This window comes from Lepidochelys kempii, chromosome 2, assembly GCF_965140285.1.
Source record: "Lepidochelys kempii isolate rLepKem1 chromosome 2, rLepKem1.hap1, whole genome shotgun sequence".
Taxonomy (NCBI): Eukaryota; Metazoa; Chordata; order Testudines; family Cheloniidae; genus Lepidochelys; species Lepidochelys kempii.
The window spans coordinates 154420187-154442050 of record NC_136381.1 but is presented as its reverse complement, the minus strand read 5'-3'; the positions used below and the strand labels follow the sequence as shown (position 1 = coordinate 154442050).

At 43.5% G+C, this 21864-nt stretch overlaps 2 protein-coding genes across 18 annotated transcripts in view; one reads left to right on the top strand and one right to left on the bottom strand.

Moving 5' to 3' along the window:
• The window catches only part of ABITRAM (actin binding transcription modulator), a 52830-nt gene extending 32221 nt beyond the window's left edge, over positions 1 to 20609 (top strand). For 13 of the 14 annotated variants that reach the window (XM_073332491.2, XM_073332484.2, XM_073332475.2 and 10 more), the window contains 2 exons: positions 5805 to 5837; positions 14152 to 20609. In XM_073332491.2, coding sequence (XP_073188592.1) covers positions 5805 to 5837; positions 14152 to 14361 — 243 coding nt within the window. In that variant the 3' untranslated portion in view covers positions 14362 to 20609. Of the gene's footprint in view, positions 1 to 5804; positions 5838 to 14115 lie in introns of all 14 variants that reach the window. The other variant, XM_073332489.2, reaches the window with a different exon arrangement.
• CTNNAL1 (catenin alpha like 1) overlaps positions 1 to 21864 on the bottom strand; it is a 126649-nt gene that overhangs the window by 15751 nt on the left and 89034 nt on the right. For all 4 annotated transcript variants that reach the window (XM_073332471.2, XM_078851647.1, XM_078851648.1 and 1 more), the window contains 2 exons: positions 18713 to 18863; positions 6293 to 6330 (listed from right to left, as the gene is read on the bottom strand). In XM_073332471.2, the coding sequence (XP_073188572.2) occupies positions 6293 to 6330; positions 18713 to 18863 (189 nt within the window). The remainder of the gene's footprint in view (positions 1 to 6292; positions 6331 to 18712; positions 18864 to 21864) is intronic.

The window sequence follows — 21864 nt, the reverse complement described above, 5'->3', positions numbered from 1 at the left end:
CTGCCTCTGGTGTTTTCTCCTCTGGACCAGAGTAAATTCCCAAGAAGCATAGGAATTGATGTCGAGTCTTTCATCTGATTTTCTGCTAAACAAATCTGACTTGTCGAAAGGCAAGTCCTGCATGGCGTCACTCCTCAGGAAGGTCCAGTACACCAAGACCCATGCCTCATGACTATACCAGTGGCCAAGCCTGTGGATGCAGTGTACACAGCAGCTTGAATTCCCTTCTTTGCCCTTCTATGAAAGGCTGAAATTGGGCTCCGTCTTCAAGGAAAGCTTGTCCTTAAAGTTGGCCAGCCTGGAGTAATTGTTAAAATCATAAAATCATATTTTGCTAACAAGGCCCGATAGTTAGCAAAATGGAGTTGCAGGCTTGTAGAAGAAAAGTCCTTTTGTCCCCAAAGGTCCAACCTCTTTCAGCCCATGTCAGCTGGCGTGGTCTGGGATGCTGCAGTCTCTCTCTCTCTGTGGCTGTATGTACAACCACAGCATTGTTGCCAGGTGGAAGAAAAGAAATTCAGCCCCTTTGGCAGGGACAAATCAGAGTTTCTGAGCCCTCTTAGGCATGGAGGCACGAGGCTGCAATGTGCCAAACCAACCTGGCTGGCTCCTGGATATCCTCATTAACTGGGAGCACCACCTTCCATAGTCCTACAGCTGCAGAATATCTAGGAGCTGATGTTGGGAGTCCCTGACCTCCACCAGTGGTACCTGGAGGTCATTGGCTATCCCCTGCCAGAGCCCCTTGTACTGCTCATGGTCATCCACTAGAGATGGTGAAGGTGGAGTGACAGCTTCATCCAGAAACCAGGACAAGATTCCTGTTGGCACTATCGGTTCCTGCAGACCCAGGTCAACGTCCGCCTCCTTGTACTCTTAGGAATCTGGTGGGCGCCAGCTAGAAGTAGTGTGGTTGGATTGTGGACAGCTCTGGGACACCTACTATAGGGGTTCCAGGGGCCCCAATAAGCCCAAATGGAAGGATCAACCGTGTATGGGGGGGGGAAGAAGGGGGGAAATGACTCTATGGCATCGGGTAACAATGGTCCCTGGGAAGTCGTATTTGGGAGGATGGCGTTCAGAGTTCTTTCACTGTTTACCAGGACTCAGCTCTCTATGAGATGAGCCAGCCAGGGTATCCATCCGAATCTAAGAAGTCCTCTGTCTCCACTGCTTGGGCCAATGGTTATGGAAGGTGGATGCTCTTGCCCAGGGGCTGGAGAGGGGACTGTTCTTTGCTACGCCAGAAGACTTGACTGCATCAGTGATGTGTGTGTTTCAGGATGACCAGGCGTAGCATACGTGTCCACATGACCAGGTGTTCAGGGCATTTCTAATGGTCAGGCTTGACAGTTCCAATACATTCCGGGAAGTTGTAGTTGGGCAGTCCTTGAAGGGCAGGCTGGTACCAAGGAACCATCAGGTCCAGCACTTCTGGATGGACTCAACAGATGTCAGTCCTTGCGTTTTGGAGCTGGTGCCACCAACGGTACTGACAGATCCTTTTCCTTGTGCGCGTCACCCTCCAGCCTGGGGATCTTTTGTGGTCATGGACCAACAGGATGGGCTCAGGGAGGAATCCCTTCTTTTATGGGCAGATTTGAATGAGGATCTGTCCTTCCAATCATGTGAGTGCTCCCTCATGGCAGAAAAGACCTTAGGCTTTGCTGGTGTGGGCTCCATTCCTAAGTACGTGCTTGAAGGAGTGCTGCTAGTCTAATGTGGCCCCATGTACAAGGTGGAATCTCTGGCCCAGATCAGAGTGAGGCCTCACAGACTTCTCCTTAAGGCCAATGGGGGCTGTGGGAAGCGGTGCGGGCTGAGGGATTTACTGGTTGCCCTTCCCGCAGCCCCCATTGGCCTGGAGCAGCGAACTGTGGCCAGTGGGATCCGCGATCGGTCGAACCTGTGGACGCGGCAGGTAAACAAACCAGCCCGCCAGGGGCTTTCCCTGAACAAGCGGCGACCCTAGTTTGAGAACCACTGCCTTAAGGTGTTTCCTTAATCAAAGCTCATGAACTTGGAATATTTGTGGTGGAAACGAGTGACAAATGTCGCACTTCACAGCAATATGCATCTCACCCAAGCTGGAGAGAGAGAGCTTTGGGGACCATCGCTCAGAGAAGGAGCAAGGACAGAAAACACTGTACTTGAATGCGGGGACTCTTTGCGTAGTCCCACACCAGGACAAGGAAATAACTATTTACACTAACTCTACTTACATAAAAATTATTTATAAATTTGCAGACCACTAAGGATAAAAGCAGGAAAAATCTGTGGGCTTGGGGATTCCAACTCAGGCCATGCAGTGGTGAGAAGGAACTGGAGAGGCGTTGGCCCACATTGCCTCTTATGCCCTCAGTCTGAAGCATGAGGAGAACTACTGCAGGCAGGCAGGCCAATGGACCCTGGTTAGAATTTCCTGACTCAGGCAGATAGTGTGCATGCGCACACATGTGGAATACACAGCACTTGAAGAACAACAAAATATCTGACTACTTCCCATGACAGTTTCAGTGTATTCCCGTGAAACATTTTGTTTTTGTCAAATCAGCATTTTCCAACAGGAAACTGCTCTGTTGGAAAATGTTTGACCAGGTCTACTTCAGCTATGAATCTGTCCCAGTCTTTTGTGTCTTTGTATCTCCCTCCTTTTCTGTAGCATTTCTATACTCCGCCTTCCCTTACCCCCCTTTTTAAGTGCTTTTCTCCCTCCCCCAACCACACACACTTTTTTCTTCCTTATACTTTATACTACTTTTGCCTGTTTGGTGTTTGTTCTCAAGCAGCGTGGATGCACAGCCAGCAATAGGGAACCAACCAGGATTATTCAGTTTCTTTCTATATCAAGCTTTTTACACATGAAGCTGCCTCAGAGGGAACTAGGATTCTGACTAGTAAACAGGGCCGTCCTCAGGCATATGCAGCACACAAGGCTGCACAGGGCACCAGAAAATCTGGGGCATCCCTGGGTCTTAGTGTCCACCGGGGTCCGCCCTCTTCCTATCCCTGTTGTAACCCTTCCTGCAGGCTCCCACAGCTAGCTGCTGCAGCCTGGTGACTCTTACTCTGGAGGGGATCTAGTAACTTAAAAGTGAAAAAGCCTTCCAGCCCTATTAGCACAACATTGAAACTGTTAAAGAGCCATTCAAGCAGTAATAAGAAAAGGAGTACTTGTGAAGCCATTTAACAGGCATTTGCCAACCCCAGATATATACTGTCAGTTTCTGACTTTACTAACAAAAACAGTTGTGCATTACTGTAGTGCTTGGATCTTCAGACATATAGTTTTTTAAATAAATCCTTCAAAAGACCACTTATCTAAAATACACATTTTTATTTTAATTACTACAGTACAAAATGACAGGTTTCAGAGTAACAGCCATGTTAGTCTGTCTTTGCAAAAAGAAAAGGAGTACTTGTGGCACCTTAGAGACTAACCAATTTATTTGAGCATGAGCTTTCGTGAGCTACAGCTCACTTCATCGAGGTGCCACAAGTACTCCTTTTCTTTTTGTATAGTACAAAAAACTTCCTTCCGAAGTCTTCCTGTCCTTTCTGTCCATCCCTTACTCCCTTCATCTGTTGGGGAGACTAGCCCTTAAAGGGACAACACCCCTTTCCTTCCAGATAGCTGGACAAATTAGTTTTCCTTTCTTTACTTCTGATTATTTGATGAATTAGTTTTAAGAGAACCATCCAGCAAAATCAGTACCTTAGTAAGACATAAAATCCTTTGTTATGCCTAAAATCTTTGGAAACATTTTTTTAAAGTTGGTGAAATTTCATAAACATGTCTGTTGTTATGGAGATCACACAAAGTAAATTAGTGTTCCCTTTTTCTAAAAGCAATGAACATTGTTATGAACACACTAAACCTCTGACTGATTAGTTTAAAATAATGTCTTTGTTTCAGAGAGTTACATATGTAGTAATCTGGAATGATTACTTTATGAAGGCTTAAGAGTACATTTAAAACATAAAATCAGCTTAGAAATACTGATTAAGAAAATGTAAAACAGAAGAGCTGCATCATGTATTCCATAATAATTAATGTTGTATTCAGCAGGACAGCTGACTTGCCCTTACTACAAAGTTTTTGCAAATAAATCTCTGACAAAACTTTAGGGTCTATCAAAATACCTGTGACTGACATTTTTTATTCCTAAATTTAGTGCTTTTAATTAGGTACCTTCTGCATGTCCAGTCGTCACCTGGCATGTAGTGGAAAACATGCTCCATTTTCTTTTGAAAAGAACATTCTTATGCATTTTCTTTCTAATGTCATTTGCTTCATTTGGGTTCAGGGATTTGGCTGGAAGGGTGTGATCAGGGAGGGGGAGAGAAGAGAGGAGGGAGGCAGTGGGGAGGGGTGGGGCCTGGGTAGAGTGGGGGTGGGGCGGGGCCAGGGGCAGAGCTGGGGTGGAGTATGGGCAGGGCCACAGGCAGAAGAGGTGGGCTAGAGAGCTAGCCTCCCCAAGTGGCAGCTTTACCCACCGCCGCCCATGACAGCAGGTAAGAGCGGGTTGGCTCCCGCACACCTAGCACGCGCTGCAGTGTTCTTAGGCAGGGGCAGTATTTAGAGAGTCGAATGCGCCATTGCTGCGCATTCTGCCTGAGGGAGAGGGTGCGGGGGTCTCTGCGGGGAACTGTGACTGTCCGCCACCGGGAGGTGGGCTGGGTGGCTCGGTATCCTTTGCTGCCTCATCCCTCCCCCGCACCGGGCTGCGAGCCTAGGCTGCTGTCAGGCATAGGGGCACCAGTTTAATAATACTGCAAAGGGCCCCATAAATCCTAAGGACCGCCTTACTAGTAAACCAACAGGAAAAAGTCCATTTATCTTCACAATACTCAACAATGCAACCTCCTTACTCTTTTGTGACCTCTCAACTCTTTTACCCTTCTGCAATGCTCTGTTCTTTAATGCCAGGGATAGCTCAGTGGTTTGAGCATTGGCCTGCTAAACCCAGGGTTGTGAGTTCAATCCTTAAGGGGGCCATTTAGGGATCTGGGACAAAAAAAATTGGGGACTGTGCCTGCTTTGAGCAGGGGGTTGGACTAGATGACCTCCTGAGGTCCCTTCCAACTCTGATATTCTATTATTCAGTGATTCTAAGAGCTTTCAAAGACAGCAGAGCAGTATGATTTATATCCCCAAACCAAAGCCTACATAGATGGTTCTTCTGGGGACAAACTATATGTCAGTAGTCACTAAAGCAGTTAACCAAAAAAATTGTAGTCATCTCTCCTCAACCAACTTATCTACTTCCAGAAGGTGACATTCACCCCTTTGCAAAAGGCCCAGCGCAGCACCACTTAAATCCTAAGTAACCCCTTAAGTAGGCTCAAGAATGAATGAATTTTATCTTTAAGGTATTTTATTTCTTCATTAAGGGTAAAGTAACAGTTAAAGTATTGCTTCTGAAACTGCTGCAGAAGCATTCAAAGAAGACTGATTCAAAGACTGTTCAAAGAAGAACAGGTGATTATACCATACCACCAACTCCTCAATGCTACAGGTTTAGAAAAGGGATCAGGGCAAGAGAAAAAGTTGGAGAGAATATTATCATTTCCCTTCCCCCATGAGAGGACTAATATGTTATTGTGTTCTTTTTATGACTATATTACAAGTAATACTAACAGGACTTACTAGATGGTTTACCAGGAGATGGATATTTTCAGAAACAGTGTATTATATACTCTAGCTTGATCTGTTGACCTTTTGTGCAGCATAGTAATAAACTGATTTATCACATAAAAAAATGATGACAAAGTCTGAATGAAATTTTTTTTTTTATTTACAGACAGTAGAGCCTCGTTCCCATGGACACCTCCTAGTATGTACAAACAAGTCAATTTTTCCTTCAATAAAAAAGGAGTTACTAACTCGGACAATAGTGCAGGGAAGTGTCAGGTCACAAAACTTATTTTTACAATATATTACAGTGCAGTCATGATACTGTAATAATCAATGTACTATGGTACATCTTGTAAAAATAAAGTCAGATATTCTGTACATTTCAAACTATAATTAAAATTAAGCTAGAATTGTAAAGTAAATAACAAAAACGAATTTTATGATGGATTACCCTGGCTTTTTAAAATGTATACTCATTTAATAACTAATTCAGTAACTCACAAAGGGCCATACAATCAAGGTGTGCATTAACAAGGTTTTATTGTCTGTATCTTTACAAAGCAGTTAATACGTGAGCAATATGCAAGTTGTGGGGGTCAATCAGTTATCAACAGATGTACAACAACAAAAAAAGTAACAACCCACAAAACTTACCCCTGGCCTGGGAAGTGATAGGTAGGCACGCTTCTCTCCTATGAAGAACATAAGAATATTTGTATGCAGATTTTAATGAATACTATAATACTTCTAGTTTCACCCTTCCTTCACTTTAAATTATAAAAGAAACGTACTTATCTGTAATCCTTTCTGAAGTTCACTCAGAATTTCCACTCTTTACCTTGTGCTTCCAGAGACAGACAAGCTGGGAACTCCCCTACTGTTTAGATTTTTAACCCTCAGTCACCAATAGCTGAGCATAAGCCCCTCCCCTTTCACTCCATTCTGACTTCTAGTGCCTCCGGACCCTTCCAGTCAATTCTGAAATGCATGGGAATCAGAACTACTTGAAAGAAAACAAAACCAAAAACCAACAGCATCCCCACTCCACCCAAGGAGAAGACAGGCATATAGACTGACTATGTGGGTGCTCCGGGGCTGGAGCACCCACAGGGAAAAATTAGTGGGTGCTCTGCACCCACCGGCAGCCAAGCTCCCCTCCCTGCCACACCTCACCACCTCCTCCTCCCCTGAGCGCACCATGTTCCCACTTCTCCCTACCTCCCAGTGCTTGCCACCGCAAAACAGCTGTTTCACGGCGTAACAAGCTCTGGGAAGGCGGGAGGGGGGAGAAGGAGGCGAAGAGGCAGGGGCAGGTCAGGGATTTGGGGAAGGGGTTGGAATAGGGGTGGTGCAGGGATGGGTCCAGCACCCACCAGTGCCAGCAGAAGTCGGCACCTATGGACAGCAAAAGAATGGAAAATAAAAACACCACCTTGCCTCAAAAACAGAACCCCAAAGTGAGGTGGATACATGAGTGGGAATCCTGCAAGATGATATCTACAAAGAATTATGAGTAACTAATTCCTTTCTTTAAAAGGAACCATCATCACAGGTTACCCACTCCTGGAAATAATAAAAAGACAATCAAGAAACTGAAATCTTAATATAAAAATAAGTAATGAACATGGGTGCACAGGCACACTTAAAATATGGCATATGCAGAACACATGGTATTGTGATATGTTTTACTGGCATGAGTCTGGAATGGCTGCATCACACAGCAGCAGTGAAGCCCCCTGTGAGTTATGCAGGGTTGACCCAAGTAAGTGCCAATAAAAACTTTATGATATACAGATATACATTACTGCAGTGTATGCCACATATTTTGTAGAAAAAACTATTTTAGATGTGTGTTTAAGAGAATTTTAGAATTTTTTTATTGGAACTATTTCTTTTATTTCCTGAGAAGTCAGGTGCCTTAGTCATTCTGAGTACAACTGAACACGAGAGTCAGAGGGAGAGAAAAAAAATGAAAATACATTTGAAGTACATCCAAGTGAGCTAAAGAGCTTTCCCAAGGATAAACATGTCACAAAAGTGGGACTGTACCATGTGCTGACAACCTTGCATAGCAACTTCAGCTATTGCAGACCTACATATCTTTCAAAATTCCACTAAACTTGGATTTTTTCTCGATCCTAAGATAGAAGAGCTGTGATGCATCTCTTGTTTAACTAGAAGCGGTGACGAATAAGTTACTCCCTGACAGCACAAACTTCTTCAGCTCGATGGGTATATGGCTACAATAATATACATCCATGTCATCCTGGCTCACAGAGGTACAATGGGAGAAGAGAAATATTCACAGGACACCTCAAATACTGATCCTCTGCACTACACATGGCATTATGTGTCCTGAAAAGGTCTGTGTCTTCAGGGGAAGATAAAAATTTGAATCCATTTCAAGAAAGTAAAGAGGTCTGCTCACTTGAAGTGCAAGTACTAAGAGGTGGCCCAAAAACATGGAGACTGAGATGAAAAGAACAAAGACAACAACAGGAGAAATGTCAAAACTTGCCATAGTTCTGGTTAAAAATAATTTTGTGAAGGTAAGAAACATTAGAAGACCTTGTGAGAGGGTTCCCAAATTACTTTGACCCTGAAACTCCAATCAATCCAAGAGGTCACTGTACATTTCATCTATTAGGAGATGCGCCCATGACTCAGCAGACTAGTGGAACCTTGTAGAAACAGTGCCCGTTGGGGTAGCCCACATGTCTTTTGAATGTTGGAAGCCATAAGGGTGGCAAAGTATAAAAAATGGGGAAATGGCAATACAACTGTCTCAATTCCTTCCAACTGCAGTAGAGTACAGATCTGGAAAGCATGTCTGGTCTTTCACCAGACCTAGCTAAAAAAAATAAATAAATCTCTTTTTGCATTTGTAAACACTTAGGATTTGTTTTAGTAATTTTAGGAAGTTTTAGAGAGAAAACACTTAGCTAGTATTTGAGCCCCCTAAGATGCTTTTTTGTGCACCTGCCAATAAAAGAGATCAGACTCTACAGGTTACACCTCTTGCCCAGCAGTTTTTCGAGTCTCATATGCAACTCTCTGGAAAAGGCGTGGTCCTCCTCATGTGATTTCATATGTAAGACCTGCATCTTGAGGGCAAGGAAAGAGGCAGAGAATGCCTCCAAGTAGTCTTATTGCCTTGGCAGCAAAGCTCTAAAGTTCAGAGGCTCTCAGCTCCACAGGTTCTGTGCATGACCAATGAGAGCCTCTCTGGCTCCCAGCACATTTCTAGGGGTTAAGACAACGCATCTAAAATGGCCACTGGCATCTGAAACTGGAAGCAAGACAGATTCAACGAATATGGATCTGACCAGTGGATCCAAAGGTCTGCTGGAACACAGGATAAGTATGTTCACAGTATCATTGCTTTACTCCCCTTCCATTTCCATCAGTTATGAAGGGCCCACAAACATCTGAGGGTTTTCCTCCTAAATCTCTTTCCCAGAACAAAGCAGGCTCAAGTTCCCCAGGTTCGCTGCCACCCTCTTCAAAAGGTCTTGGTGGGCCCTTGCATCACCCTGGGGGAAGGTCCTGCTATCACCTCATTGGGCGAAGATGAGGAGGCGGCAGGTACAGGTAGGTCTGCCAACTCCACCACTTCTGTCAGGGGAGCTTCAGCCGAGGCTGGCTGTCCCTGGGGAGCTTGCTTCAACTCCACATTCAACTCATGGGGTGGGTTGGAGACTGTCGCCGACTGTCTTTCGGATGCCCCTAAGACCAATCAATGCTTTTGCAATGGATGGGGAAACCAGAGGGCCGGCCACTGGCCCTGGGGTTATGCGGTACTGGTGTAGGAGGGGAAGGTGTAGAAGGGAATGCCGATGTCCCCAGTGGGTGACCTTGGCCTGCAGGCAGGTCTTCCTCCTCACTGTCAGACCCAGAGGAGGGAGAGACATATGTATAGACACGAAGGCTCTCAGTGCCATGACTCCGGTGACTAGTGTCGGCGTTTGGCAGATTGGTGATGGTACCATGGTGATCGATGCCTCACGCTTTGAGAATGGTGCCGCTCCGCAGAGAGCGGGAGCAAGAGGATAGACGTCTTGGAGACTGCGATGTGCTCGTAGTGATCTGTACCGGCAATCTGGAGACCGGTGACAGGGCTCCAGGGACCAGCACCTCGATCCTCTGGAGCGGTGCCAAGGACTGGGAGACCGACTCGGGCGTTCCCGGCACTGGGCTCTGGCGACTGGTGACGTGCCTCCGCAGGTCTGCGCCAGACTGCCAGTAATTGATGCCGGGACCCCAGGGAACCTTGCCTAGAGTCCAGAGACCAACGCGGGGAACTCTGGCAGGTAAACCAACCTGCATCTGCGGGCTGGTGGGCACACCCTGCAGCGGGAAGTGGTGCCGCACTGATGGGAGACCGCTGGAAGGGTTCCAGGGCAGGTTTATCTCTCAAACGGGGTACCTTACTAGCTGACGTGGGCAGCACCGAAAGACATAGGATGTCCTTAGTGGCCTGAAAGGCCTCCAACATGGATGGCACCATCAGGTGCCAAGTGCCTCTGCCAGTTCCCAGGGTGTTGGGTGGGTCTGAAAGTGGGCTCGACAGCTCCATGGGAGCTGGAGCCTGGCTAACATCTGAAGCGGAAGAGCTGCCCCACGTGGGTCTTTGCTCTCCTCTCACTCTCTACTTCCCTTTATGGGATGTAGGAGAATGCCCTCTCCTGGCCTTTCTTTGCTTTTTAGCTTGTACCAGGGATGGGGATCAGCACCGCTGCTGGTGGCATGCTCTGCACTGAGGCCATGGTGCTTGGAGCAGAGTCTGATCTCATCGGCTCAGAGGCCAGTGCAAGGGCCAGCTCCATAAGGAGTGCTCTAAGACCAATGTCCTGCACCTTTTTGGTCTGCAGCCTGAAGCTCTTGCAAATGTGACACTTGTTGTTCATGTGGATTTCCCCTAAACACGTCAGGCAGCTTCTATGGGGATCACTGACTGGCACAGGTTTTTTGCAGCAGTCACAAGGCTTGAAGCCTGGGGACCAGGGCATGCCCCATCTCTAGGCTAAGTCCTGTATGGGACTAACTAATTCTAACTTAACACTAAGGGAACTATACAACTTTAAAACTATACCCAACGAATTCGCTACTAAGCGGAGTTGAAACAGAAAAGCTTGCCAAGGCAAGGAGATGTTCCAGCACCATCACTGGTGGTAAGAAGGGAGTGAGGGAGGGGGAACTGGCAGTGCCCCTTATACTGGTGCCTACAAGCGTGCCACTCCAGAAGGCGCCAGAGCCAAACCCCTACGGATACCGCTAAGGGAAAAATCTTCTGGCACTGGTGCATGGGGTGAGCACACACATCTACAATGGAATGGTTATGTGCAAGCACTCAAAGAAGAAACTTAAGAGAAGAGCAAGAGACAAAACTGATTTTGTAAGTTAAGTTTTCATAGAATCATAGAATATCAGGGTTGGAAGGGACCCCAGAAGGTCATCTAGTCCAACCCCCTGCTCGAAGCAGGACCAATTCCCAGTTAAATCATCCCAGCCAGGGCTTTGTCAAGCCTGACCTTAAAAACCTCTAAGGAAGGAGATTCTACCACCTCCCCAGGTAACGCATTCCAGTGTTTCACCACCCTCTCAGTGAAAAAGTTTTTCCTAATATCCAATCTAAACCTCCCCCACTGCAACTTGTGACACATGGTAAATGAAACAGACTGCTTACATCATGTGTGGTTATTAAGACATAGCTCTGGCCATGGGGTATAAAGTAACAAAAAGGACACATATGCCTTGCCTTCTCAGGTGGCCTTGTCGTGGCATCAATGTATACCCACAGCTAGATGACTGGCTGGTCAAAGTCCAATCCTAATAAGCTCTAACATTTCATGAGAACAACTTGCTATTTATTTAAAAAGTTGGGCCAAGAGATTAACTGAGGGGAAAAAAAATCCTGCATTACCCTAGCTCAAAGAATCATCTTCACTCGGATAGTTCTGGATTTGATACAAGGCAGGCACTCTTACCAGAGGACAGAGGTACTTCAAAATATGTAAGGCTAGAAACACTGACAGGTAACATGTCAACCAGTGGTGTTCTTCCATAGACTGATAGGCCTCAAGACTTAAAGCATTTATGCAACTCCTTATGCTTGACTAAGAATGAGGCTCTGAAGCATAGGTTAGTGCAATAATACATCCCCAATGTAGATAACGTATCTCTTTTGCTGAGGATACCACAAAAGGTGTCAACTCTTTCCACTGGGAGAATCAATGGAGCAACATCCGGAAGAATGTGACCTCCACTAACAATGATCAGTTGTCTCAGATGCTCAAACCTGGACTGCTCACTGAACCACAGATACTGGAATACCCAGGAGGATAAAATACACAATCTGAAAGCTTCAGGCAGTCAGATGGTCCCTCAAGTCCAGGTAGCTCTGCAAAAGGACATTATACTGTGTAGAACTGGTGCCTAAACCATCAGATACATCCCATAGTTCATCTGGCATGGAAACATCCTGGTGGACCAGCTCAGCCAAAATCTTCAAGACAGTCTTTGTTGGTCTCTAACTGCTACAAAAACTTAATTGCTCAGGTCAAATTTAAGAGATCTTGCTAAATCACAGAACACCATCTACTTTCATCTGTTAAAAACATCTCTATTTATGTGAATAACTGTGGACAAAAATCTCTCTCCAACCACAGCCCCTGTCTCAATTTCAGAGTACTTATTATACCTCTCATCCATGAGACCATCCATATCCTCTATAAAAGGTGCACCTTACAGCCATTTGAGCTCACAATCCAGAAGCAGAAAACAAGAGCATGCTTGGTATCTTGTAGATAAATGTTTTATTAATGGACTATAAGTGAATAGAGAATGCTCTGGTGAAAGACAAATACCACCTGGCACTTAAACTTAGTGCTTACTGGGGTAATGAAACCCCTTTTTGGATCCACAGCTTATTGCCTTAACAACATGAAAAAGGTAAACAAGTTCCAGGGTCTTATGGCTGACCCTCCTATTACAATCTTCAATATATGACAAAGTGGTCCTTCACCTACAACCAAAATTCCTTCCAAAAGTGGTGGCTGATTAACACGGTAATCGCACTACAAGTCGGCCAGCATTCTTTCCAGGACCATACTTCCATCAAGAAGAAGCCAAGATACCCACACTAGAGGTGAAGCGGGCATCAGGGCACTAACTGTCTACCTAAACAGATCAAAAGAACAGAGAAAATCATTCAGGTGTTTCCATTGCCCCAACGTCTGTCCAAGTGGACCAATCTTTGCACTGAAGAGTGTTATAAATTAGCAAATGTTCTGGATGACATCTCAGGTGTGTCAAGCTGTCTGATTAAGGGGTCTCAGTATTATAGCGAAAGCAGGTACAAAGCAACAAGAAAGAAAACCATCAAAGAAGCTATCTAAGTAGCACCAAGAATCCCAGTTCAAAAGTGTCAAATACTGAGGTCTCCTTGGTGCTATGCATGCAATTTCCAAGTGAAAAGCTGAAAACTTTTGCTGTCAGAGGAAAATGGGCACATCGAGACTGTCGCAGCATAGCCACAAGTGCACAGAGACCCAAACGAAAATGGAAGCTTTTGCATGCGCATGCACATACATACACACAACCATCAACAAAGGAACTGAGTAGAAAAAGAGTGTAAACAAAAGTAAGGGAAACAGCAGCAATCAGAAGAGAAGAAACAAAACCAACATACAACTCAAGTGAGGAGTGTCTTTGCTGACTGTACTAAAAAAACCGGCATGAAGACTCTAGAAGGGCATTGGTAGTTGAAAAAGGCACAAAAGTGAGGCGCTCAACTACCAGTGCCTGAGAGGGGCAAAATGCTAAGAGCTAGAAGTTCCCAGCCTGTCTTGTGGTGGAAGTGAAAGACTTATGAGTGAGAATTCTGTGTGCATTTTGTTGCAAAGGTAAGTGCAGGTAACATTATTCTCAGAAAAATCTTTTTAAGTCACTAGATACAAGATCATGTCTTCCAAAGGCAAAATTATTCAAGCCCAAGATAAGTCATCCTTGAGAAGGAGATCATCCACATCAATTTATTCATGGATTTTAGATCTATAATATGAGTTATGCGTACACACAAAATATTTTATATTTACATTTAATCATTTTGGGATCCAGCTGTCAATACAATCATCAAAAAGAATATGCGCCATACCTTGGTTCTTCTTTCTCTTTACCTTCCTTTACTCCATTCTCTATCTACTGATGTATTTTTTCCCTCTCTTTTTCAATATTTAATCATTTCACCTCTCCTTTTTCCTTCCATCTTCCTTGTTACTGTTCCACCTTCTAATACTTCTATCATTTTCCCCTCAGTTTCTTCCAGTCTTTCTTTTCACCTTGTCCTTGTGTCATCCTCTTTTCCCATCACATGCCATCTCAATACTACTCCTCAGTTTTCTCCCTGCTCCTTCAGTCTCTGTCCCTTCCAAAACTACTACACCTTTGTTTGCATTCACCACTCTTCTCCCCCACAGATCCTAACATCTAATCAACTCTCTCATATCACCTAGAGACAAGAGGACAGAGGGGGAGGACCACTACAGGGGAAGGTATTCTTTTACCACTTCTCAAGGCATGGGGAGCTGTCAGAGGATTCTTCTTCACACACCACAGAGCAGAGAGAGATTGAAGAAGGGGAAAATGCTTTGCTCACTTGCTCCCTTTCCCTCAATGAGAAACATCTACTAACTGCAGTGGTTGGATCAGGCACTCTGTTCTAGGGCAGACTGAACTCAACTCTCCCTTACTCAGGAAACAACTGTTTGGTAGGGACAGTCCTGCAGACCAATGCAGTAATTCTCTCATGAGGTATAGGCTCAGTTCCCTTGCAGCCCTGTAAAAGCCTGTTTATCATAAAAACAATTAGCCAAATTTAACCTAGGTGTAATCTGGAATAACTCCACTGAAATAAATGGAGTTGCATCTTCCTACCTCCAGGGTGAATTTGGCTCCTTTTATTGAAGGCTTTCTATTTATTCTATGTCAATTATCAAATCTTAGTTTGCCAAGTGCATAGCTTGCTAATACTTTTAATAAACACTGATGTAAAATCAATTGCATACCTGCTTATCCAATCAACAGATGAGACAACCACACTTTGAAACAACACAGAAAATGCTTACTTTATTAGATGTGCCAAGAACATTTGGTTGCTCTTCAGTGTTTGTCAACAGCAAAAGGTTTCTTTCTCTCAGGCTTTTAAATAATAGTTCTACCATACTCTCCATATCAAATCCAAATGTTTCAGAGGGACAATACAAAATTACATTTTAAAAACTCTGAATTTCAGAATTAAGGAGAAAAGGCACCATCTTCCTACATTTTTATCTTCTATTATACGGACTCAATCATACTCCTCATAAGAGCAAAATATTTCTCACATTTGTACTAAGTAAAATAAAGATGACTTTACCAATCTCAGTTTTACAATAAGTAGTATAATTTACAATGGGAAACAAGATCAGATGCTAATATGTTATCAAGCCCTACACTGTGACTGAATGTGATGAGATTATTACTCGATGAAAGCATCCACAAATTCTGTCATCTCATGACAACGTGATGATTAAATATTTAGCCTCATCCTTCACCTATTATCAACTTGTTTCTAGAAAACAATGTAATGCTGAAACTGGTAAAGTGATTTTTACGGTTATTGCTGGTAGCCATTGCCACTAAGGCAAGCCACATTTGGAAGTCCATGGAGGTACTATCGTAAGTACTTAATTTGATTTGTGGCTTATGATAATACTTAAGTGAAACATAATGGAGAATTAAGTGAAACATAATAGAGAATACAAAGAGGAGTTCACCCCCATTTTATTTTTCTATCAGGGTCCTTTTAAAAAAGGTAGGCCCCCCCTTTATAATAGCCAATTAGAGTCAAAAGGCTCAGTTGTGTCCCTCAGCAGGCTGAGCCATGGTAGGAAGGAGAAGCAGGCACACTGCTCAAGTGGCACTGCCTGAAGACATGCCTAACATAATGCTTTTTGGGTGCTATAAACATGTAGACATATGTCCCTGGCTGCACCTGTAGAACGGGAATAGCCAGCATCTACTGCATCCCTGCTGATACATGGTACGAGGTTTCTTTGATTGCTGGCAAGTGCTATCCACCTCCTCCCCCCAACTTCCAAGTCTGGCAATCATATAACGCGCTGCCTTATGCACAGGTACGCTAAGAAACAGGGAGACAGCACAGTCTCCTCTTCAGAATGTCTAGGGCAGCAACCACAGTTTGGCCCCAACTGTCATGGTGCATATTAACAGTACAGCTATACAGAACCCATATAGCTTGTGGCCACTGTCTATGGAAGACTATAGGAAAAGTAACTGTTGCTAACAGGACACACTAGGATTGTCCTCTAACCCAGTGCTTCTCAAGCTATCTGATGTGGGGGATCGGCAATTTTTTTTTTCCCAATGTGCGCGCAGACTGGCCGCCGATGGCTCGCAAACTGGCACCAGTCTGCGAACCACCACTTTGAGTAGCACTGCTCTAACCTACTTCAAAACCCATATTCAATTTTTGTGGGTGATGAGTAAATACTTTGCTGCAAAACAGTACTGTTCTGCTCTAACATTTAAAATATAACAAAACACACACCCAAAAAGTTTCCCCCCATCCCAATGAGGTAACATGAAACTATTTCCTAAATACGTAAGAATTAAATAGATTTCAAACTGCACAGTCAGTCTTAAAACCTTCTATTTTTACATAACTTGTAGTAAATATAGTTAGCATTTGATACAACATAATTTAAAACACAGAATCATTTTGGTACTAAAGAAAGAAAGTTGGGTTATTCGGACATAACTAATCCCAAACTATTTTGATTTCCTTGATAAATGGTCTCTAAAGCATTGGAACTTGTTCAAGACATGCAAAGATATCTTCAGTTATAACCCTAACCATAAATCTGAACAGGTCTTCTTTGTGATGTCACATTATAACAAAGCTGTTTTTTCAAGAGCACAATTGACCTGCATTTGCCAATTGGAATTAACCTACGTACACAGTTCTTGCTGAAATTCCAAAAATATAAATTCCCTTAACTCAGAGAAAGTTAATAGTCCCAGTTTAGCGACTGATCCTGTGAGGTAATGAAAGCCGTCTGAGGGCTCGTCTTCTTACAAGATCAGGCCCATAAACAGGATCTCATATCCAATAGTTCCGGAATAAGATAAAGAACAGGTGGAACATGAACACAAGTTTCCCTTTGTTTTCATATGCCTAACTATGCTATACCACATGCTGCTTATTTAGCCCTGTTCATAGTTTTAGTATATTTTAATTCATACTTCATAAAACATCACGGATAATATGTGACTTCACACCAAGAAAGCCAACAATTTTCAGGTGAATTCCCTGTAGCAGAAGTTCACCAAAATACAAAAACGAAGGTTTACCAGTTTGACACTTTGACAATCTTTGAAAGAATCCTATTGTTAGTCAGTGAAGTACTGTATGTAATGACAATCTGTCTACCCTGATTCAGAACATACAGTGATAGCTTCGATATGAAAAAATTGTGTTAAATCCCTTTGTTTGTCTAATTTTTAACCAAATCATTGCATTTCCCTGAGTAATTTTTCTTAAAACACAAAAACAGATTCTAGATATTTAGGCTTGTAAAGATTACATTTTTATCAATAAATGTGGATTTTGTCTCCTCTCCCCCACACCATATTTCCATGGATGATGATTGAAATTTACAGCTCGGCAAAGTTAGAAAAATACAAGAAAATGGTGCTAGGGAACTTGCTAGAGTTTGACGTATGGATATTCACTTTGTATATTCTGACGTGCTCTGACAATTTGTGTTTTAACACTTCTGAAGCTTTAACTTTTTGAATCTCAACGTCTCCTGTCATTAAATAATTATTGTCTGATCCCCCCTCCCCACAATAATTTCCTGCAAGCGTGAAAATATAAATCTATAAAAAGTTTTAAACGTGCTTAAAAATAAACAGCAACCATTGCCATTAAAATTTTTAAAAATAATCATAATTCTGCCAAGCCTACATATATGGCATGTTACATTGTACCTCTATATTATAACCTGAAGAATGACACAAGCATTTAACTGCACAAAAGTGATATGCCAAGCTGCACGGAAGACCAACTTTTTGAAGAAAATTTAAATTACGTAAAAATAAACACCAGGCTATTTTCTTAAATTTTGAAAAAAGAATACCATATAGAGGGGATACTAAAATGAGAGTAAACACCAATTTGTTCTTGAAAGTTCCATGGTTGCATTCTACATGTTGTACAAATACCAGTTAACTTACCAACCAGAGAAAACATCCCAAGATTGTGTGGTGTTGTCAGAGATTCCATCCAGGAGAAAGGACAGCAGTTCAAAAATCAAATAGCTACATTCACTACATTATGAAGTGAATAAAATTCAAGCTGATAGTACAGAATTAAAATATTTTATTTTCCAGGAATACTGGACAATGAAAAGCCTAGCAGAATGGAAAAATTTTGAAAACCTCAAAGACTACACTTCAAAAATAAAACTGAAATGCTAATACTAATCATATTAAATCCCTATGATGAAACGATACTTGTCCTACAATTCAATTTACTTTCCGTTTACAATTTATGAGAATTTTGATTAGTATCACTCAGTGACATATCTGGTCATGACACTAGATGATTATGAAAACCATATAACTCCTTCAGCCTTTAGCCTCCATTCCTGCAAAGGTTTACGAAGTGTTTAACTTTATGTACTGTGAGCCGTGGGACTAGTCAGAGTGCATGAAGTTTAGCACATGCATATGTTTTTACAGGATCTAGATTTTAGCCTTAGTTTTTAAAATCAAGTATTCTGTATTTTATTTAGCAGATCGGATAATTATACTCCAATCCATTGTTTCTATAAAACCAATATACTGAACTGATGTAATATTACTTAAAATACCAAGTTGTCATATTAAAAAAAGAAGTGTTTATTTTTTAATCCATCTGCAGAAAAGAGCATATTTGCTAGACCGCAGCTTAGTAGAACAGGTAAAATACCCGGAATGCTGCATTTGTGTTATGATGAACAGCACTCTTACCTCTTCTTCCCTCAAACACATCACTGATTTCTCTCAACAACATGGACATGTCACTCAGCTGGGACTCCCAAGCCTCACAGAATACATCAAGATTTTCTTTTGCAATCTTACTAGATGGATGTAATGTCAGTGTTTCTGCAGCAGAAATTATCTGAAAAAAATGCAATCAGAGCAACAAATGTTAAAAACCCATCTTCTCATGTAACGTTACAAGCTAATTTGCAAATGCCTCCACATACAAAACAAGAAACAATGTCAACAGTAAGAAAGAGTTAATATTACATCTGTTGACCGAAGACGGGGTATATTTCTAAGGCCTTTCGCTGGAACATTCTGGTATTATATGTATTTGTGAATACGCAGTTTTTTAAAAATCAGCATGGACAAAGAGTTCTAGCATATTAGACAACAGGAAAGAGAATGAAAAGAATACAAGTATTTCGTGACCTCACTAATTTTAGTTTTATATCCTGCAAACTGCTACAAATTTGAATAATCCTTACATGTGCAAATAATCCCACTGAAGTCACAAGAACCATGTTCATAAGTAAGAATTACTCATGTATAAGGGTCTGCAGGACTATACCTGCGGAACAGGTTGCTTTTTAGAACCAAGTACATGATATTTTCAACTCCTCCACTCTAGTTTGTTATATTCTATCAAAATTAGTTTGGTTTATTGAGATTATGTAACTTTTTTATAGTGTTATTGTAGCCATCATGGCCCCAGGATATTAGGGAGACAACATGGGTGAGGTAATCTCTTTTATTGGACCAATTTCTGTTGTTGAAAGAGACAAGCTTTTGAGCTTACACAGAGCTCGTCTTCAGGTCCGGGAAAAGTGTCCCAACTAAATACAAGGTGGAAAAAATGGTTACTTACTTTAACTGTGTTTCTTCGAGATGCAATGCAGACATGTATTCCACTTATGTGTGTGCACGCCGAAGCCAGAGAATTTTGCATAGTAGTACCCGAAGAGGGGCGGTGCTTGGGCAGCACCACCCCAGCCCTCCTCAATTACTTTGCACTGAATGCCAAGAGACTAGAATCCAATGCAGAGGGGATGGAGAATGAGTCGAGGAATACACGCCTGCCTCATGTCTCCAAGAACCACAATTACACTTAGTAGCCACTTCTTCTTCAAGTATAGGCAGCCATGTATTCCACTTAGGTGACTCACAAGCAGTACCCATCCCTGGAAGCAGGGCTCAAAGTCTACTTAAACAAGGATTGCAGGACCTCCCTACCAAAACTTTCATCCACTCTGGAAAATGCAATAATGGTGCATAAATGCGTGCATGGACGACCACATAGCAGCCCTGCAAATGTCCCATACTGAAATGTCACTGAGGAATGCTATTGAGATCCCTTGCGCTCTCGTAGAACAAGCTCACAACCACTGAAGAGGCACTGCCAAAGCTATTTCATCTGCAGTCTTGATACAGGATGTCATCCATCTAGAGACAGTGTGGAAAGAGACTGCTTTCCCTTTCATACGATCTGCATATGACACAAACAGGTTTAGTCCTGTCCAAGTAGAAGTCTAGATATTGCCTGGCATCTAATGTATAGAGATGTTGCTCTTCTGGAGATGAATGCGGCTTAGGAAAGAACACAGGTAAATATACCTCCTACTTCAAATGCAATTGAGAAACCATTTCAGACAAAAAATTTGGGTGTGGTCATAAAGTCACTTTGTCCTTGGAGACTTGTGTATAAGGAGGTTCTACCATCAGAGTCTGCAACTCAGAGACTCTCCTTTTGGATGTTATTGCAACCAGCAGGGCTGTCCCTAGGGAGCTACAGGGCTCAGAACAGATGTTTCTCACTTCCGGGGGGTGCTCCCCACTGCCTCTTCCCACCCTCACTATGCTCCTTCCCCACCCCACCTCTTCTCCTCCCAGGTCCCGAGTGCGCTGCACCCTCGCTCCTCTCCCCTACTCGCCAGTGCCTCCTGATACCGCAAAACAGCTGATCAGCGGTAGGCGCTGGGAGGGAGGGGAAGGTGCTGATCAGCGGGGCAGCCGGTGGGCAGGAGGTGCTGGGGATAGGCGGAGGTTGGTAGTGGGCTCCTCCCTCCCTCCCCCCCCACCTACATACCTACCTCACCTCCCCGCCTGCTTCCTCACTAAAGCACAGAGCTCTCAAAGCTTGGAGCCCGGGGCAGCCACCATGATTCACCGTAACATAGGGACATCTCAGGCTACCAGGAATGCAGTTTTCTGACACAAAAAGTGGAACGGGACAAGATGCCAGGTGCTTGACCGAGGTCCCATTAAAGCCACTTGGACCATGTAAGGTCCCACAGAGGAACCAGCCCTCAGATCGAAGGATGGAGATGAAGAAGCTCTTTTAAGAATCTTGCTACCATGGCATTAGAGAAGACTGATCTTCCCAGATCGGGGGGATGAAACAGTGCTATTGCTGCCAGATATACTCTCAGCGAACTAAGTGCAAGGCCCAGCAACTGAAGGTACAGCAAGTATTCCAAGATGTACTGAATAGAAACCAATGTCAGCTGAACTCCATGGGCCAAAGACCACACCGAAAACCGCTTCCATTTAGTTGAACAGGCCGTTCTGGTAGAGGGCTTTGTACTGTTGAATAGGATCTGTTAAACAGCCTCTGAACAATGCATTTTCTCCCCACTTAGCCACGAAGCAAGCCATGCCAGGAGATACAGGGAGCTGAGCACAGGATATATGGTGCAACTATAATCCTGGGTGAGTAGCTCAGGATGGAGAGGAAGGGGTATGGGAAACTGAATTAACAGCACAAGAAGATCATACAACACTTGTCTTGGCCATGCCAGGGCAATGATAATGAGATTGGCCTGATCCACCTTCAGCTTGAGGATGGCCTGTGGAATGATTGGGAGAAAAGCATACAGGAGAACTGATGGCAAGCTGAGGTAGAAAGCGTCGGACAGGGAGTTCGGATCAAGGCCCCCATCAAGAGCAGAACAGATGACATTTCCTGTTGTCCCTTGTGGCAACCAGGCTGATCAATGGAATTCCCCAAGCTGTGAAGATGACCCAGAGAATGCTTGTCTTCAGAGACCACAGGCGACTCAGGGAAAAATTCTTGCTGAGATGGTCCTCCTTGATGGAGAACTACCACAACCTGATCACCTACTGGCAGAGCATCCTGG